A 24,935-nucleotide genomic window follows, 5' to 3' on the forward strand; every position below is an offset into this window, starting at 1 on the left:
AGAAGTTCTTTACATTATTTATTTACATGAATACTTAACAATCTCACATATTAAACTATTCCATCATTGATCAAATGGCCAATATTTCTTTCAGGATCCTCAAAGAAGTCAGAAACATCATCATGAGTGGTGAAATTTTCAACATCATTCGAAACAAAATTCGACTCTTTTCCTTTGTCGTCTTTTTTCAAAGATGCTTGATAAAGATCGACTAGGTGCCTTGGGGTACGACAGGTACGTGACCAATGGCCCTTTCCACCACAACGAAAACACTTATCCTCTGTTGATTTATTTTGCCCAATATTTCTTTCTTTATCCCACTTCCGGTGAGATCCTCTCTTTTGAACATAATTCCTTTTCCTTCCATAGTTTTTCTTATTACTAAAGCTTTGCCATTTACCTCTTTTGGGGTAATGATTTGCCGCATTTACTTCAAGAAATGGGGCAGCGCCAGCTGGGCGTGCTTCGTGATTTTTTAAAAGCAACTCATTGTTGCGTTCAGCAATAAGAAGGTAAGAAATTAACTCAGAATATTTTTTAAATCCTTTTTCTCGATACTGCTGCTGCAGGAGCACATTCGAGGCATGAAAGATTGAGAAAGTTTTCTCCAACATATCATTATCAGTTATCTTTTCCCCCACATAATTTTATTCGTGAGGTGATTCGAAACATTGCAGAATTATATTCATTTATGGATTTAAAATCCTGTAGACGCAAGTGCGTCCATTCATATCAGGCTTGAGGAAGTATCACCGTCTTTTGATGATTATACCTTTCTTCAAGGTCTTTCCAAAGATCTGCATAATCTTTTAATGTGAGATATTCATTTTTCAATCCTTCGTCAAGATGACGACGAAGAAAAATCATGGCTTTGCCTTTATCCTTCTGGGATGCATTATTTTCAGCCTTAATGGTATTTCCAAGATCCATTGAACAAGATGAATTTCAGCATCTAATATCCATGATAAATAATTGTTTCTAGATATATCAAGAGCATTGAATTCAAGATGAGAGAGCTTCGACATAATGAAAATTTGTTACCTTAGTCTTCCTAAATTTTGGTCAAAGTCTCGTGCTGATAACGTGTTGTAAAATAAATAAGGAAGATGTACTAAATATAAAATAAAGATGTGTAAATAGAAGACTCTAATATTATAACTAACTCAATAAGAATGATTCATATATATTTATTAATATATGTAGTAACATAAATAGAGAGATATTAATAGTGCAGAAAGAAGGAAGAGAATGTTTATTATTGTGTGACAGTATAAAGAGAGAAAGAATTGTTATTAATTTTGTGTGTACGTATTATCATAAATCCATGTCCTATTTATACTTGTCCAAAATTTTCCTTTTCAAACTTTATTAATATAAAGTCTATCATGGAGAAACAAAGCACCGCTCATAGTTGATATTGCACAGCCCAAAATTAATTTGATTGGAGAGATGGACATTCATACTTATCATAACAGTCTATACCCATTTTAGTAGTTTTTAGACAGATAAATACCACTTGGAAATAAATTAAATTTTACTAGTTTAGTTATTAGTAATTATAGTTTTATAAATTATTTAATATTTTTTTATATTTTAAAAATTTGTAACTAAATTTTTATAATAGGTGAAAATTTTAAAAAGGACAAATAGATCTGTCCAAGTTTTGTGAATGTCAGGGACTTAAAAGTATTTTTCAATGGTCAGGGACAAAAATATCCGCAGAACAAAAGATCAGGAACCTATTTATCCTTTTCTCTTAAGTCTTTATTAATAGTTATTTTTAAAGAAAAATTATAAGAGTCCTAAAATATTTGCTTATAAAATATCCTACCATTTATTATATTAAACATAAAAATGAATATTTTTACAGAATAACTAAAATTTTAATAAAAATTATATAAAACTAACCGAATAATTAAACTTTGTTATCTGAAAAGCATGTTGATGAAAATATAAGATTTAGTCAATGCAAGTTGAGGGATAAAATTGGATACTAAAAAAAGTTTTTGTTTAACTCGTCGCCTTCGTCGAGAAAATGAGAGATATTCTATTCTTTTTCTGTGTTAGAAGAAATTTTATTTATTTTTATTTTGTTTAAATCATATTTTTTCTATCTTCTGTTACATATTTGTTATCATAAATTAATATAGAGAAAGAATCACTTTTTATGTGTATATAATTTTTTATAAAAAGAGTAAACGAATTACATATAAAGTATTAATTAAACATTAACCATTGATTAAGTCAAATCAACAGTCGTATTTAAAAGATAAATAAGAAAATAGGAATTTAGTCTAAGTAGCTAAGGAAGAATTACTATGTGTTTATAACACGCAGCAAAAGAAAATAAAGTAATCATAAAAATTTATTTTGTACTTAAATTTTATTCTGATAATATAGTATATATGTATAGATCAGATCTAAATACCTACGTACGCTAGTAAAAATCACTTTCTCCTTCGATTATACGAAGGCGCTATGCGTATCCACACCGAGATCAACATTTGCTGTCAACTCCTTGACCAATAGACATCTGATCTAAATTGAGAAACCTCTTACAACTCTTTGCATGCCATAAAATTTTTCTCCAAGAATTAGGCTCACATATGTTTATGTGTGTAGAGATAAAGAAATAAAACTCTTGTGTTTTATTCTCTTCTCTTTTCTCTTCTCTTGCATACATATATATAGCATGAGATTTATTACTGATTTTAAGTTTGAATCTCAATTTAAATTTGAATCATATTTTACTATTTTAAACTTGAATCTTTTAAATTTATGAATCATATCATAACTAAATTTGAAACAGTATCAGTTAGAATCTCATCCAAATTTAGAATTCAAGTTTAGAATAGAATAACTAATTATTCTCAAATCTCATTTAATATTCTCAATTATCATATTATTATTATATTCTTGGTCCTAGCAAATAATATAATAATATTCTATTTGAATTAATATAATTATTTATTTGATCAAATTAAAATAATAATTAAATAATTCTACAGTAAAGATTAAAACACTCATTAGTGTGTGGACCCATAGGTTCAATATTAAGCGGGTAGTAAATTAGTCATACTAAATTTACTAATCAAGGTTGGCGTCTAGCAACACTCATCAACGACCCAATAGTATGAAGTAATCTATTTTTACTAAGAACCTCAGAAGAACAAAGTGTAATTTCTCCATCTTTCCAGCTCTTGGTTAACCCTTAGAGTATGGTTTAATTGTCAAACTCTAACTTGTTACCATTATTATAATGAACTGTGAATGACCTAAGAAACTCATTTCTTCATTCATTCAATTCCCTTGGCCAAAGTTTTATTCATTTTAGTCATTATAATCATAGAGCTCAAACTCTTTACCGAGAGTTGACGGATTTCTTATTGACTAATAATTAATTCTACAAGTATATAAATCATACCCAATATCCATTCAACTAGCACCCTAGGGTATTAGGTGTCCGGAATCAAAGTATAATAAATACTTTGTTAATTATTATGATAGTCGCAGGTCAAAGAAAACTATATTACCATGTTCATCTTAAGAATATCCTATTGACAAATATGCGGTAATTATAAACATTAGGAATTCTCAAAGTGAGTCAGTTCAATGGTCATATCTTTATATGCACCATCTATATATATAATTTAATAAAAGAGATCTATTAATCTTCATCCAATGAAGACCATTGTATATATATTGATCTTTTCGAATTATAATATCCTTTTTAATAATCCTATAACCAAAAACAATTTAGATTAAATTATAAAAGATTCATCTCTCAATATTATTATCACTATCACAATGATAAATCTCTAAATTTAATCAAGCATCTTATTATGTTAACATTTTAATATAATAACAATAACAAATTATTTGACACATAATTAATTGGATTGTGGTCATACTACTTATTCCCAACAGCTACAACAAGTTTAAATTCTAGTAAATACATAGATATGTCCAGAATAATTTTCAATAATTTTAGTTATAGAATTTATTTTATTTTATTTTATTTTTTGATACATGTTAAAGAAAATTCTTGGTCATGATCATAGATTTAAGAAACAAAAGTGCATCTTAAGAAAGTTATGCCTTCTTTGTAAATAAATATCTTAAATTTAAAATGCCATAATGTTCGTTATCTGGAGTTCTCGAGTTGTCGGGTAGTGATGAGTAGGAGAGAGGGAGAGACTCCGAGTTGACATGGAGCGAGGATCAGAACGTGCTGGCGACGTCAGAGGCTGGACGGAGCAGGAGAAAAAAAGGGGGTGGCCACCTGCAAGGACACTTCGACGATCAAGTCAGAGTCCATACCAAAGGGTGGCTATATTAGGTAAGAATGGTGACGTACCTCGGGGGGAGAGCTGTCCTCTCCCCTTATATACTACGTTGGGTGGGCCTAGTGATGGCCTAGCCCAGTGATCTAGGAGCTGAGCTATCGTATTCCACGTGGGCAGGTCGTCCCGGACTTTGGGTCGGGAGGCCGGGCGCTACCCCGAGGGTACCGACCCGAGCGATGGTACGCCCCGGGTGGTAGGTCGGTCGGGCCCTGGGTCGAGTCCTAAGAACCGACCCGTTGAACTCCTTTGCTGGAGGTTTGGGCCTGGGCGGGGCAGTGCCCCGACCCGACGACTTCTTGGGCTGGACTTGGCAGTCCGTAACAGTGCCCCTAACGCGCCAGTCTTGAGGTCTGGGGCTCGTGGCTGGGCGCGTTTGTCTTATTTGCCAGGGCGGCAAACTTTTCTTCTTTTTCAGGAACCCATTGATGGCGTTTCATGTTTCTCACGCTTGGTCACTTCGATCTTTGTGCTACTTCTTTGGTTTTGGCGTTGGGCATTGAATGCCCATCATTTCATTGATTTGAAATTTTTTTGGGTGAAGTGACGAATATGCCCCTGCCCTTTGGTGCTCTTCCTCGGCAGTTACGTTTTTCTCCCTTATTTTTACTTCGTAACTTCCTCTCCCTTTTACTTTTCATTTTTCTCATCCGCTGCTGCTCCTGCTTCTGCTGTGCTTTGATCGTTCTTGCTTCCAGTGCCCCATCTTTCTTTCTGTCTGCTTTTTACAGATTCTGCTTTTCCTGGTAAGCTTTTATGGCTTTTTTCCCCTTTTTGTTGCTTCTCTTTAATTTTTGTGCATTCTTGTTTGTGTACGCTTGTGTTTCTGTATTTCTTTTGCTTTTTCTTCTTCTAGAGGGGGTGCCACTGGGTTTTTCCTGGGTTCGTTGTTTTTTCTTGTATTCTAGGTTAGTGTAGGGGGCTTAGAGGGTAATTCATAGTTTTCCTTTTCGCTTTTATTGTTTTGAGGGTTTCCGACTTTCCGTCTTGACTAAGTGGTGCCCCCGCTATAGGTATGGCCGAGCGTCTTGCTTCCTCGAGTAAGGCTCAGCGCCCTTTAGCCGACTTTGTCGACCACTACGCCTGGGTTTCCTCCGATGTTAAGGATACCCCTTCTAGGATGACAAAGGAGGGGCTCCAGAAGCTACGCCAATCAGGGCTCCTTTGTGGAGGAGGTCCCAAGGAGGCGCTTTATCAAGTATACATCCTTGCTGGTCGGGAGCGTGTGTGTCAAAAGAACTTGGCCTCTCCTAGAGTTGTTGATTGGTTGTGGGTTTACGAGTCCATGTTCACGACCTTGGGGCTTCGTCTTCCCTTCTTCCCCTTCGTCATGGCATTGTTAAATCGCTGTGATGTTGCTCCGTCACAGCTTCACCCAAACAGTTGGGCCTCCATCCGATGCTTCGAGATGATTTGCGAGTATCTGGAGCTGCCGACTTCAGTGAATGTCTTCCTTTATCTCTTTTTGCTCATGAACCCTTCTAGCCAGGGGAAGGCTAAGAAGGGATATATGTCTTTTAGGGCCAAACAAGGTCGTAGAATCTTTGGCCTCTTCGAGGATTCTTATCATGGCTTCAAGTCTACCTACTTCAAAGTTAGGCCGGTTGAAGGTCACCAACCTTTCTGGCTTACGGTTGAAGGAGCTAGGCGGATCCCGACTTACTGGAGTTTTGGGGCGGGATCCGACTATCTAATAAAGGTCTCTTACGATTGGCTGAGTCCAGAAGATCGTAATATTGCTGATATCCTATTAGCCATCTTTGGTGAAAGGAACCTTAATCTCCGAATGGTTATGGGGGATCGGGAGGCTGGTCGGTCGTATGTTGGTGAGTTCCTTTCCCTTTGTACCTTTTCAAGTTTTATTCCTCTTATTCACAGCTTTGCTTTCTTTTTCTTTGTTCGTAGTTTCCATGGCTGGTGGGAAGAAGACTTTGGCTTATTTAATGAACCTCATCCAGGGAGATGATGAGGGTGAGGACGATTCCTTGGCAACTCCCACGGCGAGTCAGGAGCAGGGAGAAACCAGGGAGGCCAGCGGTCAGGCAGACGGGGCTGACCAGGTTCAGCCAGAGAAGGTGGTTCCTCCCGAGAACACTGTGGGGGCCCAGGATGTGGAGACGGAGACTTTTGAGGAGGACTTTGGTTTTGGTGACGACGAGCCAAAGGTTGCGAGCAACCCAAAGAAGAGGAAGCGAGATACCGGAAAGGCGCTTTCGGTTATGGAGAAAAACTTTAATGCTGGAATTTTTATTGAGTCCCAATTGCTTCCTGGAACCGAGGAGTTTTTCCATGAAACCAACCTTTCCGAGCAGACGAGGTGGATCTACCATAGTCTTCTCCGAGCTGCTGCTATTGCCAAGAAAGTGGAGCCTGTCTTGGGCAATTATCATGCTATGGAAGTAAAGCTTCAGAACTCGCAAAAAGATCTGACGGATTCACGGTCTCGGGAGGAGTCCCTTAAGACAAAGTTGTCTGAGCAGGAGAAAAACGCTGAGGAAGATGCCAGGGAGATCAACAGGCTGGTAGATCAGGACATGGATTTGATGAAGGATCTGAATGCCTCCCGTGGTGAGACTGCTGCTACCAAGAAGAGGGTTGAAGAATTGGAGGAGAAGCTAAAGTTGGCAGAGCGCTCGGCGGAGGCTACTACTCGAGAGATGGCCGCCCTGAAGAAAAAGAACAAAGAGCTCGCCAAGGGGGCTCGTGAGGCCGTTAAGCTGACTGAGGAGGGGATTAAGCTTCAAGTGGTCATGCTGGCTCCCGACCTCGACCTCTCTCAAGTTAGTTCAATGAAGACCGTGGAGGGCAGGAAGATTGTTGACATCCTTAAGCATTAGATGGATATTTTCCAACTTTCATGTTCTTTTGGTTTATCTTGTAACTTGCTTTTTATTTTGGGGTCTATTACAAGGCGCCCTTTGGTTGTACCGAATACTTTGTCTTTATTTTGAATTGCCGTTTTGGCTATTGCTTGTTTTACTCGGGTCGTCGTGGCTTTGCTTTTACTTTTTGTTTGCTCGGGCCGTCGCGGCCTTTTGGTTTACTGTTATCGTGGTATTTATTTGTTGTTGCTTATCTGAGCTGATTTGTTTTCTTTTGGTCCCTTATGGTTCCCGGGGTGATCAGTCCCGAGTTTCCGTTAGGTCGACCGTTCTCCTTTTTTGTCTCGCTTGTTATTCCGATTTGAGACTTGCAAAAAGTAAACTTATCATATTGTTAGGATTCTGAGTCAAGGAAACAATGTAATGCGTAATTAAGTGAAAGATAATAGAAGAAAATGATATGATTGTAGAAGAGAGAGACATAAAAAGAGAATGTAAAGGTGGAACATAGGAGGGGGGTTGAGGTTGTCAGGTCGTGTGGTCGTCCCTTCTTACGAGTAGAACCTCCTGAGGTTTGCCATGTTCCATGTTCTCGGCACCTCGTTTCCATCCAATTTTTCTAGCTTGTAGCCTCCTTTGCCAAGGACTTCTCTTACTCTGTAAGGTCCTTCCCAATTCGCGGCTAGCTTGCCTTCTCCAGGGGTTGGTGGTCCTATGTCGTTATGTCGTAAGACCAGGTCGCCTTCTCCTAGGCTTTTCTTCAGTACTTTGCCATTGTACCTTAGGGCTATTCTTTGCTTTATTGCTGCTTCTGCTAGGTGTGCCATTTGCCTCGTCTCGTCGGCCAGGTCCTTTTCGATCGCCTCACTTCCTCCTCCGAGGAGTAACCTTGGGCTTGGTTCCCCGACCTCGACTGGGATGACTGTGTCTACTCCATATGTGAGTCGGAAGGGGGTTTCGCCGGTAGATGACTAGGGGGTGGTTCTGTACGACCATAAGACTGAGGCTAGCTCGTCTGCCCATGAGCCCTTCTTCCCTTCAAGTCACTTCTTCAGCCCCTTTAGGATGACTTTGTTGGCTGCTTCGACTTGGCCGTTGGTTTGGGGGTGCTCGACTGAGGAGAACCTCTGTTTGATCCTTAGGCCTTCTAGGAATCCTTTGAACTTTTTGTCAGTGAACTGTGTCCCGTTGTCTGATATGACGGTCTCTGGGATCCCGAATCTAGTGATCACTTATTTCCACACAAACTTTTGGCAATTTGCTGCGGATATGCTGGCTAGTGGTTCTGCTTCCACCCATTTGGTGTAATAGTCTATGGCCACTGTTAAGTACTTTACTTATCCGGGCCCTGGTGGGAATGGCCCCAGGAGGTCGATACCCCATTGAGCGAAGGGTCGGGGGGCCATCATTAAACTGAGCTCCTCGGGAGGTGCTTTGTGAAAGTTGGCATTTTCTTGGCATTTTTTGCATCTTTTCACGAACTCCTGGGCATCCGACATCATTGTGGGCCAGTAGTATCCTGCTCGGATGATCTTTCTTGCTAAAGATCTTCCCCCGATGTGGTGACCACAACACCCTTCGTGGACTTCTCTTAGGTCATAGTCCGTTTGGTCGGGATGTAAGCATTTGAGTAGGGGTTGGTGAAGCCCTCGCTTGTACAATTGTCCTTGTATAATTGTATATTTGGGGGCTTCCCTCTTAATAGCCTGTACTTCCTTCTCATCTGGGGGTGTTTTTGCATGCTCCAGATACCAAGAGATGGGGTCTTTCCATGAAGGTGGATTTGGCACCTGGGTTGTGCACATGACGATTGCAGGTTCCGTTGCCAGCCCTTGAATTAGGGATATGTTCCCCGTTCCGGGTTTGGTGCTCGCGAGCTTGGAGAGGAGGTCGGCTCGGGCATTTCTTTCTCTTGGGACGTGCTGGATTGTGACTTCTTCGAAGCTTTTGCATAGCTCTTTTACCTTTTCCAGGTATTTTTGTAGCAGTGCGTCCCTGGCTTGGTAGCTGCCATTTACTTGGGAGGTGACGACTTGGGAGTCGCTACTGATTTCCACTTTTGACGCTCCGACTTCTTTGGCTAGTATCAGTCCCCCTATCAGTGCTTCATACTTGGCCTGGTTATTGGAGACCGGGAACTCGAACTTGATGGATTGCTCGTAGGCTACTCCTGTCGAGTTTTTGAGGATGATCCCGGCGCCTCCGAACGTTTGGTTAGATGCTCCGTCAATGTGGAGTTTCCACCGTGTGTCCAGTGTGTCAGGAGTCTCCCATGTGACTTCTACAAGGAAGTCTGCCATGGCTTGGGCTTTGATTGTCTATCTTGGTTCGTATTGCAAATCATATTGGGACAGCTCTATTGCCCATGCCATCATTCTTCCTGCCAGGTTGGGTTTTTGGAGGACTTGTCGAATGGCTTGGTCGGTTCTCAGAAAGATTGTGTGCCCTTTGAAATATTGCTTTAGCCTTCTAGATGAGATCAGTAGAGCGTAGGCCAGTTTTTCCAACTTGGTGTACCTCATCTCTGCGCCCTGGAGTATTTTGCTGATAAAGTATATTGAGTGCTGAGCCTTGTCCTCTTCCCGGACTAGGACTGCCGCCATCGCTTGCGTAATCACGGCCAAATAGAGGTATAGGGGCTCCCCTTCTCTGGGCTTGCTGAGTACGGGAGGTTCCGAGAGTATCTTCTTGAAATGGCTGAATGCTTCTTCACATGCCGGGGTCCACTCGAAAGTGATTCATTTCTTCATTAGGTTAAAGAATGGGATTGCCCTTTCAGCCAAGGCTCCGAGAAACCGAGACAGAGCCGTGAGCTTTCCGATGAGCCTTTGCACATCTTTGATGCACCCAGGGCTTGCCATCTTGAGGACGGCTTCGCATTTGTCCAGGTTGGCTTCTACTCCTCTTTGTGTTATCATGAACCCCAGAAATTTTCCTGCTTCCATGGCAAATACGCATTTAAGTGGGTTAAGCCTCATGTTTAATTTCCTTAGTGCTTTGAAGACAGCCTGGAGGTTGTCTATTAACTTGTTCGGCTCTGCTGTTTTTACCAGGATGTCGTCGACATATACCTTTACCGTCTTGCCAATGAGGTTGTGGAAGACTCTGCTCATCAACCTTTGGTAGGTGGCTCCCGCGTTCTTCAGCCCGAAGGGCATTACATTGTAGCAATAGGTGCCCCCTGGTGTTATAGCCGGAATAGGCATCCATGAAGCTGAGAAAACGATATCCCGCCACCGAGTCAACCAAGGTGTTAATGTTGGGGAGGGGAAAGGAGTCTTTTGGGCATGCCTTGTTCAGGTCGGAGTAATCGATGCACATCCTCCATTTTCCACTAGCTTTTTTGACTAGGACAACATTGGACAGCCATGTCGAGTATTCGAGCTCTTTGATGAACCCTGCTTCTAGCAGTCCTGCTGTTTGCTTGGCGACTTCTTCGGCTCTTTCTTACGACATCTTCCTACGCCGCTGGGCTACTGGTTTGGCCTCGGGCTTTATGGCTAGCCGGTGGGACATGACCTCGGGATCCAATCCCGACATATCTGATGGGGTCCATGCGAAGAGGTCGCCGTTTGCCCTCACGATCTCTATGAGGGGGTCCTTGAGTTTGTGGGGTAGGTTCCTATTTATGAAAGTAAACTGATCTGCCGATTTTCCTATTTGGAACTTTTCCATGTCCCCTTCTGGTTCAGGTCTTGGCTTGTCCTCCATCCTAACGTCCAGATCTGCTAGGAATACGCCGGCCGCCTTCTTAGACTCTTTCCTTAAGGAGAGACTGGCACTGTCGCAAGCGACTACCGTCTCTAGGTCTCCCCTTATGGAACTAACTGTTCCCTTGTCCGTTATAAACTTCATTGTTAGGAACTTGGTGCATATTACAGCTGAGAATTCATTGATAGTTTTCCTCCCTAGGATGATGTTATAAGCAGTGGAATCTCTGAGGACTACAAAGTCTGCCATAACCGATTTCCGATTTCCTGGTGTCACCGGTTCCTAGACTGATTGGGAAGGAGATCGTCCCGTCAGGTTTGATGTAGTTATCGCCTAGCCCCATAACTCCATGTTGGTGATTTCTGAGGTCGGATTCTCTGAGTCCCATGGCATCGAACACGTTTCTAAATAAGATATTAGAGTCGGCTCCCGTGTCGACGAGGATGTGCCTAACCAGTCCCATCCCGACCATTGATGTAACTACCATAGGGAGGTTTTTGGGGAGGTCATTGAACCATTTGTCTTCTGGGCCAAAGGATATTGTGGGATGCCTTTTGCTGGCGGTGGGACCATCTGTCGAGATGGAGAGTACGCGGGTATCCTTTTTTGTTGCCAACTCGGATTTGGGGGGCTGTGACCACGAAAGCTGGGGGGTTACCGGCATCTCCTGTGGGTTCTTGTCTTGGCTTAACAGTTCGGCTCCGGTCTTCCTTGGAGCGTTCTCTTTCCCGCCTCCTCAGTTCCCTGATGAGCCAGGAGAATTCCCTCAGTTTCCCCTCTCTGATGGCATGTTCCAAGGCGTCTTTGAGGTATAAGCAGTCTTGTATTTTGTGACCGAACCCATTGTGGTAATCGCAGTAAAGGCTCTTGTTGCCTCCCGTTCTTTCCTTCAATGGTCTAAGTCTGGACAGGATTCCCTTATCCGCAATTTGCTGGTAGACTTCCACTATGGGCGCCGTAAGTGGCGTGTAGTTCGTGAACCTTCCTACCCATGGGTGCTTGGGTAACTTGCTTAGGGTGCCGTCCTTGGGAGCTTCTTTGTGCCTGTCGACTTGATGGGTTTGCCGGGCTGGCGGGTTAGGGAGTAGCTGTTTATTGGCTGCTACGACCTGACTGACCTCTTCGTCGTTGATGTATTCTTTGGCTACACTTTGGATTTTCTGCATGGTCCATACGGGCTGGGTTGTGAGGTGCTTTCTGAAGTCCTCGTTCAGTAGCCCATTTGTTAGGAATAGGCTAGCGACTGAGTCTGTGAGGCCGTCGATCTCCAGACACTCGTCATTGAACCTATCCAGAAACTTCCTGGTCGGTTCCCCGGGTTTCTGAGTGACCCTCAATAAGTTGATTGGGTGCTTTACTTTGGCTATGCGCGTCGTGAACCGAGCCAAAAAGCTTTGGGATATGTCTGCGAAGGTTGTGATGGACCCTTGTGGGAGGGCGTTGAACCATCTGATCGCTGGTCCGGCCAGTGTCACGGGAAATGCTCGGCATCTAATCGCGTCGCCTATCCCTTCCAAGTTCATCCTTGCTTCAAAGGTTGTGACATGCTCCTGGGGGTCCTTGGTCCCATCATACCTCATGTCCGTCGGCTTGTCGAAGTTTCTCGGGAGCAGAACCTTGAGGATTGAGGGGTGGAAAGGGGTTGCTCCCATCATAATGGGATCTTGTTGTCTCCTGGCCTCCTCCTTCTGGGACCCCCAGTGGCTTTCCAACTTGCTTCGAGTGGATCTGGAAGTTGCTTGCGTGTGTGCCTCTTCGTGCCTTGTTAGGCTTATACTTTGGCTATCGTGTGCTCGGGTGGGGGAGCGGGTGTGGGTGTGGGACTGGCTAGCACCGCCGTGCGAGTGGCTAGCGTTTCCGTGGGATTGGCCCCTCGCCGCCAACTCCCGCTCGAGATTTTGTACTCTATGCCTGAGCTCTTGCATGATCTTGGCGCTGTCGGCTCCCGTCCGCCCGAAGGGGCGCCTTTCGGGGGTTTTGGTGTACATTTGTTGGTTGGGTTGAATGGAGGATCTCGTATGTTTGGCAGCTCGGGCTGTCGAACTCGCCCTACTCAAACGAGCCCCGCCTCCTTCGCGAAGCTCTTCCGAAGTGATGGGTCGCTCCATGTCTGCCGGGGTTCCCCACAGATGGCGCCAATGTTCGTTACCTGGAGTTCTCGGGTTGTCGGGTAGTGATGAGTAGGAGAGAGGGAGAGACTCCGAGCTGACGTGGAGCGAGGATCAGAACGTGCTGGAGACGTCGGAGGCTGGACGAAGCAGGAAAAGAAAGGGGGGTGGCCACCTGCAAGGACACTCCGACGATCATGTCGGAGTCCGTACCAGAGGGTGGCTATATTAGGTAAGAATGGTGACGTACCTCGGGGGGAGAGTTGTCCTCTCCCCTTATATACTACGTTGGGTGGGCCTAGTGATGGCCTAGCCCAGTGATCGAGGAGCTGAGCTGTCGTATTCCATGTGGGCAGGTCGTCCCGGACTTCAAGTCGGGAGGCTGGGCGTTGCCCCGAGGGTACCGACCCGAGCGATGGTACGCCCCAAGTGGTAGGTCGGTCGGGCCCTAGGTCGGGTCTTAAGAACCGACCCGTTGAACTCCTTTGCTAGAGGTTTGGGCCTGGGCGGGGCAGTGTCCCGACCCGGTGACTTCTTGAGCTGGACTTGGCAGTCCGTAACACATAACATCTTAAATTTAATTTTACCTACCTTAATTCATCCTTAAAATTTGTGTATATGATTATAAAGCTTTCTACTAAAAATCCATTAAAGTTAAAGGTAATTACAATTCAATCCTTTTTATATCACAATATTTTTATAAAAAAGTATAGGTAGACAATGAAAATATTAAACAATGTGAATAATGGATATATCGGATGTTCAATTTATTAGGTGTGCAGATGGTTATTCTAATATTAAGATTTAGGTAAGTAATTTGGGGTGTAATGTGTTTTATTTAAATTGGGCCAATTTTAAAGCCATTGTTAATGTTGTTCAAGAAACTCGTTAGTTACCTAACATAACCCTACTTTTATACTTTGAGAGCCTCGATAGAATTTTCAAATAATTTGTTTAGAAATTTCAAAAAAAGTAGAGAGATCGTAGAATTAGTTCAGAAATTTTAGAAAAAATGGAGAGAGCAAGAAATAATATTTGGAGTATAATTTTTTTTAGTGAAAAGGAGAATTGGAAAATAGTAAAGTTTTTTACTGAATTTATAAAGAATATGTACCATGCGTCCATGCGCATGATAAAAAAAAATTAAAATAAAAATAGAATTAACAGGTAAAATGTATTTTGCATGGTCTAAAGATAATACTATGATCCAAATTTACTAGTCTGAATTTATAAAGGGTCCATAGAAGTCTAACAAATCCAACAAAATAAATACTTTATCAAATTGAAGTATTTCTTAATTTTAATTCATTCAATTCTGATATAAATTCTTTTTAATTTAAGCATTAAAATCTTTTACAGAATACTTTACCATCGTTTAGGCGAAGAAGTTGAATAATCTACTGTTTTGACAAATAAATTGAAACTTTTATCCAAAAGAATTTGGACCTCACAAATTCTTCTCCACCTTAATTTTAAATATTACCACAACATATTTCAAACATAAAGATAAAATTAAACTAAACGTTAAGAATAAACTTTAAAAACGTTGAAAATATTAAAGTTAAAACATATACTTAACACGAGTAAAAATCATTTACCTATGCAACACAAATTAATAAAATATAATATGTACATTTTTATCGAAATAAATATACTTGTAAGTTATAAAAAAAAAATCTATTTTCTATTATTTTGGTAAATAGTGTTATTCAAATATCATATGCAGTAATAATGATTATTTTAAATTTATACATAGAAATAATATTAATGCACATAACACTTTTTTTTAAGAATAAAGTTCTGCATCTAAGCTAAGCAAAATATTTAACTAAGTCTAACCAAGTTGTTATAACAACTTTTTAAATTATATGCTTCTTTTTCCTTCTCCTTCTTCCCTATTTTCTTGTCCTCCTCTTCCTTCTCATTTTCCTTCCAAATTCGCGCACGCAGATTCTTCTTCTTTTTCAATGTTGCGTCTTCTTTTTTTTTCTTTTTCGTTATCGTCATCACCAATAATACCAACATTTTGCGAACATCTTTATTAGTTCTGATTTTCTCTGCTGCCATCATTAAAAAATTCCGATTTATTTCTTAATTTATTTCGATTCATTTGTGTGTTAATTGAGGTTCACTTGATGTTGCTGATAAGTATTGACCAAATTTTTTATTCCTTAAGTAATTTCGGTTTATTTCTTAGTTTAATTGAGATTCATTTGAATCCAAAAATAAATTCGATGTGTTTTTGTTAATGATTGAGTCTTTTTTAGCAAAAAAGAATGAAATTATTTATTATTACTTTATTCAATTGTATTAGATTTTATTCCATTCTATTCAATTTATCTTGAAAGCCATTCTAACTATTGGGACAAATTATTCATCAACAACACACCTGGACTATAAATGAACCAAAAAAATTATTAAAACAAAATCATTGTATAATACTAAATGAATCAAACACCATATATGAATCTCACCCAACTATACTCTGGATTCCACAAATTTCAAGCAAGCTTGAAATAAAAATTGGGAATGAATGTGTAGAAAACTGCTGCCAAATTAAATGACTTGTCAATAATATTAGTTTCCGCACAACAAGTTATACACTAATAATAACTATAACTATAATTAATATCAGCAATCAAGATTTTGTCTCCCGGCACTGATAGGCTACCTTCATCGGCAGAAGATTTCAAGGACTGGATAAATGACATGGGTTTAGTGGACTTGCCGATTACTGACCGTAAGTTTACATGGTTTAGAGGGCGATCTTGTAGCCCTATTGATAGAGCCCTGGTTAGCCTGGAATGGCTTGATGTATTCCCTAATTCTCGCTTAAGAGGGGAGCCACGGGTTTGTCAGATCACTGTCCTATTATAGTGGAGGATAAGAGGTTAAGGGACGGCCCGAGACTGTTTCGAAGTCTAGATTTGTGGTTCACGCATGAAGGTTTTCTGAGGATGGTTAAAGAGGAATGGAGAGGGTTAGGAGAGGTACAATTTACTGATAAATTGAAGGCATTGACGGGTCCTCTGGGAAGATGGCATAGAGCTAATTTTGGGGACATGGACAAGAAAATTTTGAAGTTTGAGGAAGAGATAAAGAAATTAGATGACATGGTGGGTAACAGGGTTTATGATGGAACGGTAGAGGCAAGAAGAAGGGCATTAGTTGTGTGCTGTGAGAAATGGTATGTGAGGAAAGAACTACATTGGAAACAGATGTCGAGGTCTAGACATGCGAGGGACATGGATAAAAATACCAGATACTTCCACAACTTAGCTTCTGAAAGGAGGAGGAATAATAGAATTGATGCACTGGTTATTAATGGACGTCTGATAAGAAATCAAGCTAGGATCAAGATTGCCATCAACGAGTTTTATAGAAATTTGTATCATCAAGAGAAGTCATCGTTGGTGGGGTTCAGAGATGGTCTGGTGGATGTAATCAGTGAGGGGGATACTATGGCATTAGAGGTGCAACCGAGATCTCAGGAGGTTAGAGAGGCAGTGTGGGACTGTGAATCATCTAAGGCTCCAGGATGTGATGGCTAAAACATGAACTTCATAAAGAAGTACTGGGATGCTATTGGTTCTGAATTTACAGCAGCAGTTCTGAATTTCTTCCAATATTCAAAGTTACCAGCAGATGCTAATGTTACGTGGGTGGCGCTGGCCCCTAAGTTTACTGGTGCAAAGGAAATCAAAGATCTGCGACCGATTAGCATGGTGGGGTGTGTATATAAGGTGATTTCGAAGATACTGGTTAGGATAATGCGAGCAGTTATGCCAAGACTAGTGGGAGAGACACAGAGTGCTTTTGTTAAAGGACAGAAGATTCATGATGGGGCCCTTATCGCGTGCGAAACTGTTCAGTAGATCAAACTGAAGAAGAAGGAAGCGGCAATTATAAAATTAGACTTCTAGAAAGCATATGATAGGGTCAAGTGGAGTTTTGTGGACCTTGTACTACAAAAGATGGGGTTTGGACGAAGATGGAGGGGTTGGGTAATGGAGTGCGTTGGTACATGTTCTATGTCAGTGCTGATTAACGGCTCGCCTTCTAAGCCGTTCAAGATGGAAAGGGGACTGCGACAAGGTGATCCACTGTCTCCTTTCCTATTCGTACTTGTTGTTGATGTGCTACATAGGATGATTGGAGAGGCTGTTAGAAATGATCGTATATCACCGTTGTTGGTTGGGAGAGATCATATAGAATTGTCGCACCTTCAGTTCGCAGATGATACAATTTTGTTTTGCCCACCTGAGGAAGAGACCATCAAGAATTACAGGAGGCTGCTTCGTTGCTTTGAGTTGATGTCAGGTTTAAGTATTAATTTTGATAAATCTAGCTTGTTTCCTATTAACTGTAACGAGCAGTGGGTACAACGTATGTGTAGGGTGTTGGGTTGTAAAGAAGCCACTCTTCCAGTGAAATATCTGGGTATCTCACTAGGAGCAAACCCGAGATTGGTTAAGACGTAGAAGCCGATAATAGACAAAGTGGAGGAAAAGCTTTGCCTTTGGAAGGCCAAGGCTCTCAATAAAGTCGGTAAGCTGGTGCTTATAAAATCTGTGTTGAATAGTCTTCCAGTTTATTATTTGAGCCTATATAAGATGCCTAAGGCTGTCGCAGAGAAGTTGATTTCCTTGCAGAGAAGATTCTTTTGGAGTAAGGAGGATGGGAGGAATGGTATGGCTATGGTTAAGTGGGAAGTGGTGCAGGCTCCTAAAAGGCTAGGCGGATTGGGAGTTGGAGATGCTTTGATCTGCAACACAGCTCTTTTGTTTAAATGGTGGTGGCGCTTTTCGAAGGAGGAGTGTCCGTTGTGGAAGAAGGTCGTTTGTTCATGTAATAACCTGGATCCAAATGTGCCTTTGGCCAACCAATAATTACCTTCTCGGGGGGGACCGTGGAGGGATATTTGTCAGCTATAGTTCACGAATCAAGAAGTGAGGCAGAAGATGATTACTGGTTTGTCCATGGAGGTGGGAGATGGGAGAGGTACTCGCTTTTGGGAAGATGTCTGGCTTATTGGAGGTCCATTGAAAGGTCGCTTTCCAAGACTCTTCTCTGTTTCAAACCAAAAAGGATTAGTGATAGGGGATTATGGGTTTTGGGATGAGTTAGAGTGGATATGGAACTTCCAATGGAGAAGACAATTGTTCCAATGGGAGTTGGATCTAGTGAACCAGTTACACGATGCATTAAGGCTGGTCAGACTTGCACAAGACAGAGAGGATAGAGTTGTGTGGAAATATGATAAACATGGTATTTTTTCAACTAACTCATTTGTGCAGGTAATGCAGGCGGAAATGATCCCGGAGGATATCACAAGCTATAGCTTTACTAAAACTATCTGGAAAGGTCTAGTCCCGCCACGAGTGGAGTTGTTTGTTTGGTTTGTTTTGACTGGCAGAGTCAGCACAAAGGAGAGACTGAGTCGGCTTGGGGCTATTAACCAACAAGGTACCTTGTGTGTTTTATGTAACACAGATGTCGAGTTTGATCACCACTTGTTCCTTGGCTGTAGTTTTTCTTGGCAGGTTTGGTGTGCATGGCTATCGTATGTTGGTAGACAATGGTCTTGCCTGGGTACGTTGAAGGAGCACTTCTTAAGTTGGACAGAGACATCACAAAGGAAGGCGGAGTGCAAGAAATGGATGGTGTGCTTTTGTGCGATTACTTGGAACTTATGGCTGGAAAGGAACAGGAGGATCTTCTAGAATAAAGACAAAGGAGTTGAGGAGATTATCAACATATCCTTTCTGAACTATAACAAAGGGATATATGTTACTATTCATTGTTGTGTTGGTCTTTTTGTCTGATTTGTCTTACCTATGTGTGTTCTCTATGCTCCACTCTACGTGTTGAGCTCCTCTTTCAAAAAAAAAAAAGATTTTGTCTCCCAGCTATTTGCTTCTTATTCTTCAAATCATGCATAGTTTTAATTGCACTATAAAATGAGAGAATATGTAAATAACTTTACTTTGCCATCATCACAATATAAAACCAACTATTGTTCTATAAACATTGTTCTTTTCTTCATTTTTATTGGATACTTATGTTATTTCTTATATAAATTCGAATTCAAAAACACATGCGTCTAGAATGAATTGAAAATATTGTTAAAGCGAAACCACTGTATAATACTAAATGAACCGAACATTGTCCACTATATAAATTCAAATTCAATTCAAAATGTTTGTTTTTGTTAACAAAATATTGATGTTGATAATTACGATAATGAAATGCGCGAAGAAGAAAAGAAGAAGAACCTACGTGCACGAATTTAAAAAAGAAGGAGGAAGAAACGGAGAAATAGAAAGAAAAGATAAAGACAAAGCAGTTGCATTATTGAAACGCACATGTGATACCAACTGGTGTGATGAAAGTGGTTTTTGTTAAGTTTGAACCAACTTGGATACAAAAATACTTGGATGTGTAATTGAACTGTTTTTTTTTTTTTTATTATTTTAACGTAGATAACACTTGTACTTTGATTTAGAGAATCCAGCAGTAGCTGCTTCTGTTATGCGTAGGAGAACTTATCAAAGGGACCTAAATATCATGCGGAGAATTTTTGAACCTAAATTTAGTTGTATCCAAATAAATGAATACATTTCATTTTTATATTATAATGAGACTAAAATATTAAGTATATCATGCAAAAGCACCAACACATTTTTTAACCGATAAGCTGCTTGTGAGGCACTTGCACTTGCTCCAGTTAGCAATTCACAATTAGCACAATAATAACATTACTTCCCCTAACATCAACATCAACATCAACATCAATTAAGGAGAGAAAAAAAAGTTATTTTAATAAAATTAGAATATGCCTTTCCGAATTCTTGCCCAAGCAATAGCTGCAACTACAGCACCCCCCAAATGTGCAGATCCTGCTACGTAACTGTCTCCCTAAAATTTGAAAAATCAACAATAATTTTTAGTTGAATTAATAAACAGGAATGGGGTTTAAATAAAATGAATGGATATTACAATGTATCTAAAGTATTCTAGCATCCGTAGTAACTCTTGTTTGAAAATTTCAAAAACAGTATGTTTGATTGGTGGTGTAAAGAAAAAATAAGGTGAATATTTTTATGGATGATTTCCATGAGTAAAATGTAAAATTACACATGGAGTTCATTCGTAACAACTTTCAACTCTTTATGGTCCAACCAAGTATATCCCAAGTACCAATGTTTTAAAAGTTTGTAATTAGCTCTTTATTCATAAAATGTACAAGGACCAACAAGGTAATTACTTGAAGAGTGTGCTTGCGAGTTCAAATTTTGGAGAGAAATTGATGGAATGGAAGAGTTTGAAGAGCAACAGAGATTTTATCCTTCAAAGTTAAAACTCGCAAACACCCTCCAAGTGTAACGAAGTAAGCCTGGAGAGAGTTCACCATACCTGGAACATGATTAGCATATCTTTTCCGATATAGAGCGCGCCCTTAATTACATAAATTTACAAACAAAAGAAAAACATGCATGAGAAATATATCTTTTCCATTCACTTATCCACTTTCACAGTTTTGAGAAAGCAAAAATTGTTGTATAGAGCTTACCAATAGGATTGCAGGAACTGGTATAAGGAAGTTCAAGTAAATGGTTGCTTTGGGAAAGAGGAATATATCAAGCAGCACAATTGCATTTACAGCTGCACTTGCCCCCTTAATCATTGCCAAGTTCAAGTTAACTTGAATATCAAGCAGTGTCTTTAAATGGTTACAAGCAAATAATATTTTTTTATGCTAATACAAACATAATTTGATAATCTGAAAAAAGTCAATAGAACCATTTTTAAATGTTTTAATATATACCAACAGAAGTTGGCTTTTTCTGGAATTAGGAGAACTTTTATATAATATTATAATCCTCACAAAAGTATTAAAAAATAAATTAACAAAATTTTAAAAAAGGAAAAAGAGAAGAAAGTTTAGAACCACAAGTAAAATGAAATCATCAACTTGTCAAACAAAGAAAATCTACTATCACAAAATAGGGCCTATACTCTCTACAGATAGTTACTAAATGCTCACCAATGCTATATCCCTTGAATGCTTCATAAATCCCCAGTCCTGTAGAAAACAAAATTTAGAGAAACATTAAGACTCATTAAAAGAAGTTTATAGGACTTCTAAAAGATTAGAAAAGGAAATTTCAACCAAATATTTGCAAGTTCTAGTGGCAAAGAAACCAAGTATTTACTTTCATTAATTATTACTATGTTGGTGAATTTTATCACAAATATCCTTAGGCACAAATATATCTATCTATACATTGAATATTTCCATTCCATCTTTCAAATAATAGTTCATAGATCACATTTCTAAATCAAATGCACTTTTTTATCTCAGTAAGTTTTAAAAGTTACAGCAATACCAACATGAAAGTAAAATCTAGAAATTCATATTCCAATACACTGTAATTGGAGAGAGCAATTTTTTCTAGTATATTATTGCAAGGGTACTAGGGTAGGCTTCAAATCAATAAATTGATTAATTTCTAAAAGGGCATTGTACTCGGTTTTAATCATAATTGGACCTTTGATGTTTGTGACTTATAGGCTTTATGCACCAAGTAAAAAATGGAACCACCAACTGCCCCAGTAAGATATAGTTTCAGCAAATATGCAGGGCCAAAATTTCCTGCAACCTGCCAAAATCCAAAGGTAAAAAAAAGTTATGAGCAACAGAAGAAAATGGAACAAGCAGTTTGTTTAATAAAATAAGGAAGAAAGACAGAAATATACAATGAACTGACGGTATTTGACTGACTCAAACTAATGTTCTGAACAAGCCAAAGAGCTAAACCATATGTTAATAATAAATCTATTTCAATGTATGCCAAAAGACGATAGATAAATGCAAAAGACATTAGTTAGAGAAAGGGCATAAGCATTCCACGTAAAGGTAGGATCTGGGAAAGGCAGCATCCGAAGAATATAATGTAGGCAGCCTAATTTGATAAATGCATCAGTTGCCAAGGCATGAACCCATTACCTAGAAGTCAGACGAGACAACTTAACCATTGCTACAAGACTCTCCTTTTCCAAAGATATTGCATTAACAAAAAAAAAAAAAAAAAAAAAAAAAAGAAACAAAAACAATAAAAAACAAGAAACTGAAGAGATCCTACAGACAAGATTTCTAGGAGATGGCCAATGACAACATAATCTTTCTTCGTTTTGGTAAAATCAACCTTCAAATCTTATGCTCCAAAAGTCTTGACAAGCAGCAACATGAATTGAACTATAAACTCAGATTTATCTAAAATGTTAAGGGATCTTCAATCGTTTACTTTATCTTCTCTAATACAATTTTCTCCCCCTTTTTATCTTTTGCAAAGGCAACACAGCTGACTGCAGTTCTTATATTCCCCTCTCGAACATATTATTACAAAGTAACTATCCACTGATTGACCCTAACTTATTTACCACAAAGAGTACATAACCCAACCTAAAACAATATATTGTGAAGACAAATATAACAAGGTAACATAAAAGAAAAAGAATAATGAAAGAGGCGAGAGAAATAATGACCAAAAATACAACTCTAGAGCAGGCAATCGCACATTCAATCCAAAGAAGTAGAGTCCAATCATATTGGAAAACAGATGCCCAAATTCTATGTGACTGAATGCATTGGTTATCAAAGTGTGGAAACGTCCACTCTTGAAATTGTCCAGGGAGATCTGTTCACAGAAAATAATTGAATTAGCAGTCAAGATGAAGTAACACAGGTGAGAGTTCAATGCAAAGAAAGCACCAGCAAATAATGTCTACAAGTGGTATCATCGGTTCAATCAAAATTTGTAACTCAAGAAACTCACAGTAAAGTTATTTATCATAAACTTTTTATCTCCTATCCTCCATAATAAGAAAACAGCAACATTAGCTATAATCAATCCTAGAACCATATCATTAGGTGTTAGCCTGTTGAACCATGATCTCCTGCAAACACAAGAAAATATACAATTGTAATAAGGCTACCATATTATATATGTAAGCAGACAAATATGTACGCTATAATTAGTGGAAATAATTCTATTTACAAGAAGGAATTGAAGCCAAAAGTAACAATAAAATAGCAAAGTACCAAAAATGCATTTGAGTTTTGAACCATAGCATATCAAAATCAAATGTAAAACATCAAAAACAAAATATTATGTACATCAATGTAGGCATGCAGGAATTCGAAGAATACAAGGACAGGCTACAGTGGATAAAATAAAACTCTTGAAAAGTTGAAATGAGTTGAGATCCACAAAATTTAAACTCTAGCAACCTAATAAAAAATGGAAGTAATACTTTGGTTACTCCAATGCTTCCACACAAGGTAATGGCGTCATGATTGGGACCATAGAGTAGACAGAAGCCCATCCCTGAGAAAGAGGAATCCTCCAACAAGATTGTATAAATTCTATAGTTCTTCCTCTATGGCACCACCATAGTCACCAAACATAGTTAACACTTGAGAGGCAAATGGATCCACTTAAACTTCCCCATACTATATCACAGAAGAAATTAAATTACAAGGCTGCTGCAAGCGTCATTGTTGAAGCAAATTTTGAACAAAAATCAATTGTAATTTGTAAGAAACAATTTTGAAATGATCAACTCAAAGTTTCAAAAATACCAATTTTTTTAAGTCAAAGTCATAAAAATAACATAGTTTTGCTAGTCATGTCCCCAAAAATAAAAAAAGGAAAGAAAGCCACACACACAAGCAAAACCCCTCATAAACCCTAATTAAACCTCGCCAAGAACTATGATCAGGAAAAAAAATACAGAAAAAAACCTATCGATTATTATGGTTATCCAATTGGTAACTACAATATAAAAGAGCAGTCAGATGCGAAAATCACTAAATTAGAAAAAATAAAGGGGAAGAGAAATGGAAATTAAGGTTGAGGGTATAAATAAGTTGAGCATTTTGAAGGAGGAATGGATAGAAAAAGTACCAGCCACGGTAAAGATCAGGAGATTGGTTGAAGCCGAAGCTGCGGCGGTGAAATTGAGGTGTGGGGAGCTTGGACCTGAAATTGAGGAGCTGGTTTCTGTTGGAGAATCTGCGGAAATTGGAGGCAAGAAGCGGGTTGGAGAGAAACCCTCGAATTTGGGTAAGAAAGGAGCGGCATGAGTGAGAATGGTGAAGTGGGAGAGTAGCGAAGAAAGAGGTGGTGGGAATGCGGTTGCGTAGTTGAAGTACGAGTTGTTGTTGTGGTTGTGAAGAAAGAGGAGGTTTTGAGAGAGAGTGCAATATGTTGCGGTGGAGAGTGCCGGAGAGGTTGTGGTGGTGGCTGTGGCTGTGGTTTGCGACCAATTTGCGAAGAAAGCTCTGCATTTTGTTATGCTTTGATCACAGACAGGAAAGTACGTGCTCTGCAAAAGTCTGTGTGTGCACTCTTGAGTCTTGACTGTATCTATATTCTATATTTTTTATTTTGGAAGAATGAATAAAAGATTAAAAGTATACATAAATTTTTATACAATAGATAAATATATATTTTATTTTTTAATGAATTATGTATATACACTAATATCAAGTGGCTCAGTTTTTTTAATATTGGAGGGGTTGGTGAGTTGTGCAGGGATATGGAATATAGTGGTGTTAGACAATGGTGTGGGGTAGCTTTTTCTGAGCCATGCAGGAGGAGTCGGACCGAGCGATTGCCTTGCGCGGGAAAAAAAGATTGAAGTTGTGTATGAAATCGTAGGGTCCGATTCGTTAAGGGACCAAAATTAAGATTTTTTTATTTTGTATATGAAAGTGGAATCGCAAGGTACGTTTGGGGTTTTTTTTTTTTTTGTGAAGGACTCATTGGGTCCGTTTTCTTTAGGAAATTTTTTTTTTTTATGGATTCGTTGGGTCCGTTTTCCTCAGGAAAAAATATTTTTTTTTATGGACTCGTTGGGTCCGTTTTCCTCAGGAAAAAATATAT

At 39.5% G+C, this 24,935-nt stretch overlaps 2 protein-coding genes across 2 annotated transcripts; one reads left to right on the forward strand and one right to left on the reverse strand.

The window, feature by feature from the left end:
* The first annotated feature begins 13,181 nt into the window (after positions 1-13,181).
* LOC112721794 (uncharacterized) lies at positions 13,182-16,535 on the forward strand. Its single transcript, XM_025772824.1, has 3 exons — positions 13,182-13,203; positions 15,620-15,777; positions 15,822-16,535. The coding sequence occupies exons 1-3, from the start codon at positions 13,182-13,184 to the stop codon at positions 16,533-16,535; spliced, it is 894 nt and encodes a 297-aa protein (XP_025628609.1).
* Positions 16,536-19,561: 3,026 nt separating this feature from the next.
* Positions 19,562-24,421, reverse strand: LOC112722604 (RHOMBOID-like protein 12, mitochondrial). The gene is made up of 8 exons (XM_025773697.2): positions 23,955-24,421; positions 22,824-22,944; positions 22,566-22,685; positions 21,537-21,647; positions 21,032-21,070; positions 20,558-20,662; positions 20,401-20,442; positions 19,562-19,902 (listed from the first exon to the last, which is right to left on the reverse strand). Exons 1-8 carry the CDS (start codon positions 24,335-24,337, stop codon positions 19,813-19,815), a joined length of 1,011 nt encoding a protein of 336 aa, XP_025629482.1. The 5' UTR covers positions 24,338-24,421; the 3' UTR covers positions 19,562-19,812.
* Between the last annotated feature and the right edge of the window lie 514 nt (positions 24,422-24,935).

The sequence above is a fragment of the Arachis hypogaea genome, chromosome 11, assembly GCF_003086295.3.
Source record: "Arachis hypogaea cultivar Tifrunner chromosome 11, arahy.Tifrunner.gnm2.J5K5, whole genome shotgun sequence".
Taxonomy (NCBI): Eukaryota; Viridiplantae; Streptophyta; class Magnoliopsida; order Fabales; family Fabaceae; genus Arachis; species Arachis hypogaea.